Source organism: Podarcis vaucheri (genome assembly GCF_965113315.1).
Source record: "Podarcis vaucheri genome assembly, chromosome: 9".
Classification (NCBI taxonomy): domain Eukaryota; kingdom Metazoa; phylum Chordata; class Lepidosauria; order Squamata; family Lacertidae; genus Podarcis; species Podarcis vaucheri.
In genome coordinates, this window is record NC_138767.1 from 25617692 (window position 1) to 25631374 (window position 13683).

The 13683-nt window shown below is 43.8% G+C and overlaps 1 protein-coding gene across 1 annotated transcript; it reads right to left on the reverse strand.

Moving 5' to 3' along the window:
• Positions 1-2806: 2806 nt before the first annotated feature.
• On the reverse strand, positions 2807-13270 carry PLA2G12A (phospholipase A2 group XIIA). Its single transcript, XM_082237101.1, has 4 exons — positions 12801-13270; positions 9914-9990; positions 7565-7730; positions 2807-6343 (listed from the first exon to the last, which is right to left on the reverse strand). Exons 1-4 carry the CDS (start codon positions 13009-13011, stop codon positions 6225-6227), a joined length of 573 nt encoding a protein of 190 aa, XP_082093227.1. The 5' UTR covers positions 13012-13270; the 3' UTR covers positions 2807-6224.
• Positions 13271-13683: the final 413 nt, after the last annotated feature.

Here is a 13683-nt window from a genome sequence, read left to right on the forward strand (position 1 = left end):
AGTCTAAGGATCTATCCCTACTGAAATGGGAGTGAGCTCCAATGAATCCATTGGGACTAACTACTGAGGCGTTTTTAGGATTGTGCAGCAAGTGCAATAATGTAAATGTTGACAACTTCCAGAGGGATCACTGTTTGTAGGTGGAAAAGCTTCTTCATGAGGCTGGCAATTTCCCACTTAGCACCACTAAATCCAGTGTCTTCTGTGGTGACCACTTCCAGGACCGTCTGATTAACATTGCAGGAAGCTGCCTCATACACTGGTTCACCTAGGCCTGCATGTTTGGATGATGGGGGCTTTCAATAGTTTCATGTAGAAGCAGTTCCCAGCCCTATATCAGAGACTGAACCTAGGAAAATGTGCATGCAAAAAAATCCACGTACTCTACCATTGTGTTATGGCAGGCATGTCCAACAGGTACATCACAATCTACTGGTAGAACACAGGGGTGTCCCACGTAGATCACGGAATGAAGTTCAGTGATCGCCTTTGGTCAACTCACCCCTAAAAATAGCTCAACAACTCCTGCAATGGCAATGGGTAGATCACAGCCGGTCTTTTTATACTGTGAGTAAAACACAGTCTCTTGAGAGCTGGACGTGTCTGTGTTATGGCACTCCTATATAAGAATCACCTTTTCTTTCCAAACTTAAAAATTAAACCTTGGTCAAGGTATACCTGGAATCTTTGATCTCTTAGTCACAGTTGTGTCAACCCTGTGCTAACATAAATAAAACTATTGGGTCAACCTGATTTCTGACCCATATACTGTATAAATTTATTCAGTTTGCATTAACAACAATAATAATCCCAGACACATATTGACATGCTGTAACCTTTTATTGTTAACTTTAATTATCTTTTAAATTGTTTTAATTATTTGGTTTTAACTGGTTTTCATTGATAATTTTAATATTTCTTGTAAACTGTTTAAAGGTTTTTATGACAGTCAAGCAGTATACAAATCTTTAAATTGTGGGGAAATACAAAAGACCTATGTGGAGTATGGAAGCCCAATCACCACCTGTAACTAGATACTCTCTTCAGAGCTGCAGACGCCTTTTCTTCTGCACCTAATTTTTCACCAGGCACAATCATCTCAGTATAAAGGACTAGAAATAAACTTCCTTTTTCAGAAACAAAAGCAGGTATTTTTCAGGATATTGTACCAAGTGCAATAGTTTATAAATGTATTGACTTTTTTTGAATATTCAGAAGGAACCCTGGTCACTATTTATATAACTGACATTTCAATGCCAAAAAAAGTCTTATGTCATGTTTGTTGAATTAACATTTGCTAAGAATGCAATGGGAACATAGCTCAGCATTCTGTAACTGGCCAGAACTTTTATGATTCTGCAGCATTAAATGGTTAAAACAGTATAAATGCTTCTACCCCAAAGTGTGTTTTGGCAGGGGGAGTATGTAACTCTATCAGTTCTAGATTTTAGATCCATGATTAAAGTTTACACTCCTTCAAACATCTCCAAATTGAAGTTTTCTTGCTTCTGGCTTGTCATTGCTTTCATTAAAATATCTAGAGAAAGTAGTTTGCTCTTCCTTTCCTCTGGCTTTGGTTTGTGTTTCGCAGATTGCTCCTACTGAACTTTGTACCTACAGCAAGCTAATAATATAAACTACTAGCTTTGAGTCACATTGCTAGGAATGCTCTTGGCAGGCCAAAGTAGTCCTGAAATTTGCTGTTTGAATTGCATCTTCATTGCACTTGTGTATTTCGATGAAAGGTTGTTACAGTGTACTTTTTTTGGAGCCTTGTATTAAATACTTCTTCACAAACCTAAAGCTTTAGTTCTGAACCTACTCTTAACCAGAATTTTATTGAAACAAGCCAGTAGTCAGTAAACAAAAGTTATGACTAACCACAGTTTGTCTAGCTTCAGACAATTGCAGTTAGCCAAAAATGGAAGGGAAAGTTTCTGACCTTGCAGCCACACTGGATGCTGCAGGATCTCATGTTACATCCAAATGCAGCTAGAACAGGGGTCAGCAACCTTTTTCAGCCATGGGCCAGTCCACCGTCCCTCAGACCATGTGGTGGGCTGGACTACCGTATTTTTCGCCCTACAGGACGCACTTTTTCCCCTCCAAAAATGAAGGGGAAATCTGGGTGCATCCTATGGGGTGAATGCAGGCTTTTGCTGAAGCTTGGAGAGCAAGAGGGGTCGGTGCGCACCGACCCCTCTCGCTCTCCAGGCTTCAGGAACACATCCGCAGCCTAGGCAGCCCTACGGGAGGTCCCAGCAAGGCTCCCCATGCTGCGGATAGCAGCCTGCCGCCCGGCGGGCGGGGCGCCCTGAAGCAGAGCGCCCCCCGCGCCAGGCAGACATCGGCCAGCCCCACAAGCTCGGGGGACAGCAGGGAGGCGCAGCGCTGCCATCCCGCTGTTCCTCGACCTGGTTCTGTTTCCCCGACCTGCTTTGGGGGGGGGAGGAATAAAGGGGAAATTTTTTTCCTTTATTTCCCCCCAAAAAACTAGGTGCGTCCTATGGGGCGAAAAATACGGTATTTTTTGGGGGGGGGGATGAACGAATTCCTATGCCCCACAAATAACTCAGAGATGCATTTTAAATAAAAGCACACATTCTACTCATGTAAAAACACACTGATTCCCAGACCATCCATGGGCTAGATTGAGAAGGCGATTGACTGCATCCGGCCCACGGGCCTTAGGTTGCTTACCCCTGAGCAAGAATAAAGGCTTGTAAAATGAATCCTGCAGATTTTCGTCAGTATAGTATGTTACTCAGTTAAGTTTTCTTTATAGCAAAATGACATGACACAGACACAGCTTTGACTCTTTAATTCCCCCCCCCACTTTACACAAAGACAGTTCTTTTTTTCTTTTTCTTTTACAAATTTTCACGCTAAAGAAATCCCTTATTTCCCAGAAGAAAATATATCACAGACCACTTTTCAAGTAATTTCATTCAGTAGTTTCTAGTGCTTGTGTGTTCAGAACTTGAGAACAACTCAGCATTAAAAGTTCACATTTTTTCATAAAAGACAAAATACATTTGGCAAAAAGCCTCTATAAGAACACCCATTTTGTAGGTTTCGATCCAACTAAAGTTGGTTGTGACCAAGACCTATTAAAATTAATAGGGCAGACAGCCCCACTGTTTTGATTGGGTCAGTTATAATTAACATTAGCAGCATGGGAACAGATTATTTCTCACAAATGACTTCATTTTAATATATATATATATAAAATATTAAGAGATTTTTTTTCTATTAATGTCAAATAGGCAAGTACAAATAAATTAGAATCTTTTTCTATTAAAGTCAAATGCAAAAGTACAAATAAATTATTAAAAATCAAGTAGGAAACAACCCTTGCAGAGTTCTTAAAGCAATTCCATAAGCTTAAAACACAGAAACAATGGTAAAAGTATTCATTAGTCATAATTTAGTTCTGAAATAGTACAGAAGAAACAGTTTTGATAGTCAAATGCTCCGCACACTAAATGCAAATATTCTCTTGTTCAGGCCAATAAACCATATTAATACACCTTTACTTCACAGAATGTCTATGTGTCTAAAACACTTGATTAGAGATCAAAAAATTTTTTAAAAATTTATAGTGTTCTTGGATAATTGGGCAGGGGAATCAATAGCTTGGTTTCATTGCTTTGGCAGATGGATTTGATGCACCCTAGAATTCCAACATGTAAACAACTTAACTTTGTCAGTTAAAACTTTAAGGGAGATATGCAACCAAGTAATCCTCAGAGTAGATCCAATGAGGTTAGTGTGCTTAATGTACACAGTAGTGGATCTAGTCTGAATATGACTCAGTCGGATACCATCTATAGTTTTAAGGCACTTGAGAATCTGTTGTTAAGGTAATCCTTAAACACTGAGATTAATAATCTGACATGCTATAATTGTTGGTAGAGGCAAATAGTGATCTGGCGCCTATTCACTCAAAAGTAAGCTCCACCGGAATTTGGGGTGAGCCGAGAGGCAGTTTGGGGGTCGATGCTGGAGCTGGTAGGAAGCGATTGGTGAGTAAACAGCAGGATGGCTGCCACTTTTGCTGCTCGGTACAAAAAGGACCTAAGTACGGAGACCTTGAAGGCAAAACTTGTCCACCAAAAGTCCATTTCCCGAAAGGAGACCAGACACAAGGAGTTTAATAAAGGCAGGCAGTTTGGACTCATTGATGTCAATGCACAGGCATCAAGAAATGGTGAGTCTCCACTGCTGGAGGAAACAGGTGAAGGGTACTTACTAAGGAGCAGCACAAAGTCAAGCCAAAAATCAAGTGTTTCAGCTAAGTCTCATGCCTTCCCTGCCTTCCTTTCAAAATCAACAAATATACCGGTGCTTAACGAACCAAAGGAGACGGTAACAAAAGGAGCAAGTGTGGAAATGAAGTTAACAAGGTCAAAGATGAAGAACCAATTGCAAGAATCAGTCAGACCACTAGCTAGACCACCGCATTCAGTGATGGTACCTAGCAAGGGCTCCACTCTGCAAACAGCTCAGCATAACCAGAGGCAGATCTTCGTAGACAAAGCCCCCAAAGAGAGGAAAGGGGCGCAGCCTACAACTTCCACAACTGCCGCTGGAAGAGTTACAGGAGCCACAGCTGCTGCTCTGACCAAAATATCACAGATATCCTGGCCTGCTGTGAATGCAGGTCTTCCACTGCAGAAAAGTGAAACAGGTAACAGAAAACAGCAGCAGAGAAGGGTCAAAAATGCAAAGGCAACAGTGCTGTGTGGCATGAAAGAGAACCATTCAGTGGAGCCTCTTAAAGAAGGTGTGATCACCCAAATCCCTTTGGATACAGCCACAGAGCTAGGAAAAGATAACCTTCCAGCCCCTATCATCCTGGCTCTTGCACCACAAAGGAGAGAGCGCTCCTTGGCCCCTGAGAATTTTGTGCTCAAGCCTCCGGAGGGTTTGACTACCTACAAAGTCAAGCCAATGTCAGATGTGCTCCTGTCGCCCAATCTTTGCTGGAGCCCTGCAAAAGACCACCAGCAATGTCCCTGGAGAAGGTGCTCTGGAAGTTTTGCCACAGGGCTGTGGGCTTAAACAGAAGATCTCTAGCCTAGGAATGACAAAGGCAGTTCTTCAGGAACATCCATCTTGAATTTCCAGGTGCTAACACAGAATGTGTAACTAAAGAAACAATGGATTTGAAAAGCAGATCAATCCACAGAAAGTGGACCTGCCAGCAAGTGATTCGTCTGACCCAGCAGGAGAGCCACAACAAAATTGAATCACTCAAGTCCTTCCCAGGTTCTCTTCTCAGTGACTTCTCCTGCGATGGTGCAGTGCTTGAGCTTCAGCCCAAACTGGATGGCAGCCTCTTCATCACTCTGAGGAACGAGGCGGAGAAATTTGTGGCCAACCCAAGCAACGACCTCATTGTTTTCTCTCCCCTTACTTAATCAGAAGGGGCAAAATAAGTTTGGTTTTTATTTACAAACCGGGGTGGGTGGGGGGAGTGGACAGAAATAAAATTTACTGTGGTTTTTCTATGTTAAGCACTATTGAATGTTTAATAAAGCTGGTCTGTGTCTTCTCGGGGGGGGGGTAAGCTCCACTGTTTTTAAAGGGGCTTACTCCTAGGTAAGCACGCAGAGGATTGCTGTGTAAGGCTGAAAAATCTAAATATACTTACTAAGTGGTAAGCCTCAGTGAATAGTGAGACTTAATTGAACATACATAAGGTTCATTAATTAACTGAACACACACAGGACTGAACTACAGAAGCAGAAACAGAATATCTACTCAAGGGAATATTCCACTATAACAGCAGCATAAGATTGCAAACAAAACCCATACATTTTTAAGGCATTTCCCTTCCGTCCATAAAGCAAGGCTCTGAGGAGATGCCAAATGCTGGTAAGACCAAGGTTTGACCTACTTTTTACCCCATGCAATAGTTATGGGTGTTCACCTCTATCAGTTTAAGAGCAGCATCCACAATCCCCTCAAGAGCAAAAACTCACGTAGAGGTACCACTCCGAGGCCAGTTGCCATTTTCGCTTTCAAAGTTGTATGCAAAAGATCCTTAAAGATTAAGGATGCAAAGGTGACAGAGGGAAGAAGTGCTATATAAAAAAATTAGTGTCTTCTACAGAAGTGTAGACCAGCTTGACGCTCCGACTGTATGCTTTGAACAGCTTTGTAACAACAAAAGGGCTCTCACAATACAGATGAACTGAACCAGGTCGAAAGCTTCTCTCTTAAAGGTCTGTCTTGTCTTCATACCGACACATACATGCTGCTCTTTGACTGTCAAGGTATGGCTTGCATCCTAAATGTATGACTGCGTCAAACACTAGTTGAACTGTTGATTCACACGCTGCAAGGAGGAAAAAGCAAATCAATTTTTAAATTATTGTACTGAGGCCCAGTTGGCACTATAAAGAACCAAAGCATCCACTTAACCTAGACCCAAGGCAAGGTATGCAGCTTATTCTGCTGGTTGACATAAGATGAAATTTCAATCTATTGAACAACCAACTTATACTTGTCATTTCCATCACCATCATTGCTCAGAGTAAGACCACCACCACGGGAATTGGGGTGGATGTGGAAATACGATCCATGTAGAGGTACCAGCTCCACACGTGCTTGAGATAATGACATGTAGTCAGCTATAATGTGAGTGAGCCCTATATCTGTTTGGGCAAGTTTAAGGTTCGGTGGGCATCAGGTTCATAGCAATACACAAGCAATTCAGCTCCTGCAATAGGACAGAAGTTGCTTGTATTTTGCACTGCGCTGATCACAAATACAGCCTGCAAGATTTGGCTAACTCACAAGTGTGACTGTGGCCAGTCTACACTGTGTCAAAAGTAGAATTAGCCCCAGAAAAAGACGTTATGTTGTGACCTTCTTTGCACCAAACTTGCAGAAATCAAAACTGCAATGAAGGCCTAAAATTAAGAACTGGCAGATAATAAACCATCAAGAGAAGCTTTTTATTCATCATATAGTAAATCTAATATTCACTCTCCACACTGCTATAGCAATTTGGTGGAATTGCTACATGCTAATGGCTTTGCTTAGGTAGGACATCTGCTAGGAGGACGTGTCTTTTTCACATTCTACTGTAAGGGGAGGAATGTTCAGTGGTGACACAAGATAAAGCAGCATTTGCAAGCAGGATACCCTCCAGATGTTTCGGACCACAGTTCAAAACCTATTCCAGTCCAGGACTACACTCCAAAACCTATTGACCCAGCCAAAACCTATCCCAAAACATCATCTTACAGAGCTGCACAAGGAGAGAAGAATTCGCCCAAACTGGGCAGCATAATCATGCATTGCTCAATGCAACATTTCCAGTATCAGGCAAATCCTTCCACTTTTGTGCAATGATGAACACAATCCATACTTCATCATCTGTTAGAAAGTGCTCTTCTTTATTAGCTGCACACAGGCACTGGGAAAACTGAACAGAGTTAAGTCACGTTACTTTGTGCCTCCTGGCTTTATTATTTCTAATAAAACACTACCTACAGTTATATGTCAGCTCTGTAAATATCCGTTATAGCTGCGTTATTCCAGACAAGCTTACCTTGTACGCTCTCTGGTATTCCCAGTGTCTTCTGTACATCTCTACAGATCTTAGAGAGGCAATATTGAAACTCCTCGTCGCAATCGTGTTTTTTGTTGCCACAGGTATCGTAACACCTGTCATGTTGATTGCAGCATTTTGTCATTGAAGGAATGCCAATGTCAAACTGAGAAGCAAGTTATAATAGTTAGCATTCCTTGAGAACAGTTGTGAGACTTGTTATTATTATTTTTAATGTACTAGAAGATGAAATTGTGTCTCCTGAGGGAAACTCAGGTATTTTGTGGTTTTTATATTGTAATTTTATATTGTGAATCACCCTGAGATCTGCAGATGAAGGCTGGTATATAAATATTAACAACAACAACTCAGATCCAGCTAGAAGAGGGATGAATTTATGCCCCAAATATATATATCAAGAAGTTAATAAAACAGATCAAGTCTTAAAGGAGAATTTTAATAAACCAAATAAAGAAAAGCCCACAGGAAATTTAAGATGGAAATTGGAAAAGGATTTTCATCAGAGAAACCAAATTATAAAAGTTTCTCTAAAGCAGTCATGGGAGCAAAGATATTGTTGGATCTGAGCTCCCATCAGCCTCAGCCAGCATAGCCAATGGTTAGTGATGGTGGCAGATGTAGTCTAAAACATCTGGAGGATCACACATCTTAAAGTACCGGTAACTAGGAAAAGCGGACCCCAGTTACTCAGTCTGGAGAAACTAAGCATGGCACTTTGTTGTTCTAGTTAAGCATATATTTCAGAGGAGCAGAAACCTAGAATTTGCACATTCAGAGACAAACTGATAATCTCATAGGGGTCAGAGAGGACTTTTTGAGCATATTGGCTGATAATCTTGTAATGTGGTTTCCTGTAACAAAATTTACTAGCTTTTGCTGTACAGGATAGTTCTATTATCAGATTCTCAATGCATCCTGCACCTCGCCTAATACCCTAAGCAAGAAAGAAAAGAAAAGAAAAGAAAAGAAAAGAAAAGAAAGAAGAGTTGATCTCTCTACAGGACTAAGAGACAGCCTTTGCACAACAGGAGCATTTAGGCTGGCAGAATAAGGGGTAGATGTCTTGACATGTGAGATGACAATGCAGGAGAAACAAGTCCACAGTGCTTCTTCATGCAGTACATGGTTAAACTATGGAATTCGGATTCATGGGAGGCACTGATCCATGATCAACCTAGATGGCTTTAAAAGAGGACTGGACAAAGCCATGGAGGGGAACGCTGCAGATGATGGCAGTAATGCTTCAGAATACCAGTTACTGGAAAACACAGCAGTGAAGAGTGCTGTTGCGTTCAAACCTTGCTTGTGTGTTTCCCACAAGCATCTGGTTGGGCCACTGTGAGAATAGGATGCTAAACTAAATGGGTCATTGGCAAGACCCAGCAGGCTCTTCTTATGTGTTGTGGGATGGGATTCAGCTGGTGGAGTTGGCTGAATTGGAGTTGGACAAGGTGCTGGCAGCTTAGACGCCTAACTACCGGTACATTTTCTCTAGACTTCTGCGCCTCTTGGCTTACTGAATCTAGCAGAGAGGGTTTGACTAGTTGGGTGCAGAGTGTGGTTAATGTTTCAGTGCACAAACAGGTGGTCCCTGCAGCCTTGAAAGAGGCGGTGGTGTCACTACTTATAAGGAACCAGCTGTGGACCCCTTGGACTGGAATAACTAGTGACCAATCACAAATAACCCCTTTCTGGGGAAGGTAGTGGAGAGACTAGTGGTGGAACAGCTGAAAACGTTATTGTATAACATAATCCAGGTCTGGCCATGTAACTTTTTGTGCTAAAGCACCTGCACAAAGCATTTTTGTTTATCAAAGCCTATCTAGACACAGATGTTGACTAGTTCAATCTTTTTCCTGTTAATTTTAATTATCTTTAAATGTTTAAAATCATTATAAACTGTTTTTAGTAATATTATCTGTAAATCGTTTAGAGGTTTTACTACAATCAAGCGGAATAAAATTAAAAAACAAACAAACTGGCCACTGTCTCAGAATGAATGTTCTCATATTTTAGACCTATAGCTCTGAGGCTGCGAAGACTCCTCTTGGGAGACTGAGAGATTTAGTTTTTTTAATTTTACAAAAGCGATTTTGAGAGAATAATGACAACACTTTGTGCTTAGACGAAAACAATAGCCTACTATTTACATAAACTAGCTGCACATTTACTATTTATATATTACAGTCTCTCCATATAAATGTGAGTGTTTTCATAAATTTAATACAGGTTAATCCAGTTACATTGCCATTTAAGCATCTTTCCTTCTTTTCATCCAAACACAGATGTAGCTAGTGAGCAGGAGGAAGTACTTGATAAGATACTTACATGAACTCCAAAAAGAGGAGAACCGCAGCCGTTGGGTGGCGAAGGCTTATAGCCATAGCGAGGTAAAGGCTTATATCCTGTAAAATATAAAGAATTCTGAATACTCAACATGTTTCATTTCCACCTGATTAGATGTCTCAAGGCAAGAGCCCGTGAATAATATCCAACTGGTATAGATGTATATAAATTATCTGTACCGCAGAATTCAATAAAATAACCCAGTATAAGCTGTTATATACAGTTGTGTTTGGAGACTTTAGCGTAAGGAAAATTAATTTATTACTACATTTAGATTCCACCTTTCCTCCAAGGATTTCAAAGGGGAGTCCACATTTTATCTTCACAAAAACCCAGTGTTGGTTAAGCTGAGATGTGGTGATTGACTAAAGGTCACCCGGGGAGGATCATGGCTGAGTGAGGAAGTGAATCCTCACCTTCTAGGTCCTAGCCCAACTCTAACCACTACACCATTAACTTGGAACTATTCTGTACAGTGGTACCCCGCAAGACGAACGCCTCGCAAGACGGAAAACCCGCTAGACGAAAGGGTTTTCCGTTTTGGAGGCGCTTCGCAAAACGAATTTCCCTATGGGCTTGCTTCGCAAGACGAAAGCCCAAAGGGAAATCTCCGGGACAGCGGGGAAGCGCAGCGCGTCTTCCCCACTGTCCTCGGACCTCCTCCGAAGGCTGGCGGTGGGGCGGAAAGACCTCCTCCCGCCGCCAGCCTTCGGGAGGATGCTCTAAAGCCTGGCGGTGGGGCGGAAAGCCCTTCTCCCCGCGCCAGCCTTCGGATGGCTGTCCTGAAGACTTGCGGTGGGAGGAGGGTTTTCCTTCCCACCGCCAACATTCAGAATGCTGTTCTGAATGTTGGCAGTGGGGAGGAAAAACCCTCCTCCCACCGCAAGCCCCGGGAACAGAGGAGAAGCGCTGCGCCCCTTCCCCTCTGTTCCCGTACCTGTCCTGAAGGCTTGCGGTGGGGAGAAAAGCCCTTCTCCGCACCACCAGCCTGGCAAGCAGTTTCCATAGGAACGCATTAATTGATTTTCAATGCATTCCTATGGGAAACCGTGCTTCGTAAGACGAAAAACTCGCAAGAAGAAAAAACTTGCAGAACGAATTAATTTCGTCTTGCGAGGCACCACTGTACTAAGGGAGCAATCCTATGTTCCCTGGGAGGGCAACTGAGTGGAGTGGGGAGGGACAGATGATGGAGATCTTTCTCCCTGGGGGTGGAGAGGGAGTTCTGCTGCTGGAGGTGTTCCTAGGGCAACAGAAGAAAGCTCTGCTGCTCTTACTGGTCCACCATACCCAGACATAAGCTGTTTTACGGGGATGTCAGAGGCTGTGAATCATGAGGATCCTAATTCCCCTCATGTGGCCCTCAAGAGGTTGCTTTCCTGCTCCTCCAGAAATGGCATCTCCTGCATCACAGAATCTCCCTTCCCTTAGGATTCTTTAAAAAGATGCATTTCTCAAAACACATAAGATATCTAACAATTTAGGGAAAAGGTATACAACCATAGTTATGAAGTTATATTTTTCAGCAACACCATTTTAAAAGTAGCTAGTTTTCCACATAGCCATCTTCTCATCTCCTTGACCAGAGATAACTGGGGGTAAACCTCAATCAAGCTGGTTTTAAAAACTGGGCTCCAGCTGGTTAACCTGAACTTTCAGTGCTGATGAAGGAAGAATGGATTATTTTACACAATGATTTCCAAATACTTCAATCCACAGTTTATCAAAGTGGTGCCTAAACAAAGAAGGATGTATTTATAAAAGCTTAGTCTTTCTGTAATATAATCATTTGGCACCATTACAAATTAACCTCAGACCTGACAACACTAAGAAGCACTCTGCTGGATCTGATCAAAGACCCATCTAGTCCAGCATCCAAAACAAAGAGAACTTTGAGGTCATGATAAAACAACCAACAATACTAAAGTAGGCTTATTAAGCATCCAGGAACCAAGACAACAATGTACTAATCTCTACAGTCAACATTTTAAAAGGTCACTGTTGTTGGCTAGCATCACAAGTGAGATCCTAAGGACGCATGTAAGTATGCAAAGCTTTAAGATTGAACTGCCCTAAGGTTGGCAAACGTATTTTAAGCTGCAGCTTTTACTCCTTTACATAGAATATGCCCCATTAAAGCTCAGTAGAACTTATAAGTCTACATCTTTCAACCAAATGGACCCAGTGTGCACCTTCTGATCTAGAGAGTTTATTTATAACATTTATACACCAGTGCGGCATGATAGTTAACAATGTTGGACTAGGACCTGGGAGAGCAGGGTTCGAATCCCCACTCTGCCATGAAGCTCAGTGGGTTACCTCGGGCCAGTCACCATTTCTTAGCCTAACCTACCGCACAGGGTTGTTGTGTGAAGATGAAATGGGAAGCAGAACCATGTACACTGCCTTGAGATTATTGGATGATAAAGGTGGTATATAAATGTAATAAAAAATACCTTGCCTTCTGGAACCCAAGGAGATCCCTTATCTGATGCACCTTCCAAACCGTTTAGACTTGAACCCAACATTTTCAAGATTCGGTAAAAAAAGGTAAAGGTACCCCTGACTATTAGGTCCAGTCGCGAACAACTCTGGGGTTGTGGCGCTCATCTCACTCTATAGGCCAAGGGAGCTGGCGTACAGCTTCTGGGTCATGTGGCCAGCATGACAAAGCCGCTTCTGGCGAACCAGAGCAGCACACAGAAATGCCATTTACCTTCCCACCGGACTGGTACCTATTTATCTACTTGCACTTTGACGTGCTTTCGAACTGCTAGGTGGGCAGGAGCTGGGACCGATACCAACCGGGAATTACCGCGTTGCCCTCCGCCCTGCTCTCCCCACTTCTTTAGGGCACCATCGACATTACCATCGCTGCACTTATACTGGCAGAGCCCATCCTCTCCTCCCAGGAGATCCAAAGCAGCATTCAGGTAAGTGTCGATCTTGTGGACGCCGTTCCTGATGGTCTTCAGCGTCATCCTCCAGTCCGGGGTCTGGGGCTCCTGGCACTGGGCGGGCAGGGGCCGCATCCCCAGCAAGCCGCAGGTCACGAGAAGCGGCAGCAGGGCCCGGCTCATCGTCTCTGCCGAGCGCGCAGGGGCCAGAGCGCTAGAACGCCGCCCACGCGCGGCGCAACGGAGCTCCACGGATTCGGAGGGCTCGGGAGGGAGGCGCGCACGCTGCCGGGCCGGCTAGTCTCCCGTTCCTCCCGCGGGCAGCTGCATTACGCACGCACAGTCGCCGCCGCAGGCAGCCGCCTCGCCTCCACGGCGCTTACCGCTCGGAGGCCACGGAAGCGCTACCATCCCGGACAAGCCCCTCCGGTCCCTGTTTGCAGCGCGCCGTCCGCTTCCAGCAGCCCCGCCTCAGTCGCGCTCGCGTCAGGGCGCTTCGGGCGCAGAGAAGGAAAGGGGGCGCGGCTAGCGCTCTCCCGGTAGGGAAAGAGGTCGTGGCGGTTGGAGGTAGGCGGTGCGCGGTGGGCAGGCGCTTGAAGCTCTTCCAGAGGCCTTAAAGGAAAAGCGCGCATTCTTTCCCTGGATCCCACGGCTTCCACTTCGGGGCTGGGTGGGTGACCGACCTGTATTACGGGGACAAAAGTCACCTTTCCCTCCCCACTGCGGGCGCAACCGCGCGCGATAGAGAGCGCACGGATGAGCGAATGTAGTTGTTCTGCCTCCACCGCCTTGCCTGAGCTCTTTTCACGCCACGCTGTTTCTATTTTTCTTTTGGGGCTAGCTACCACAATTGGT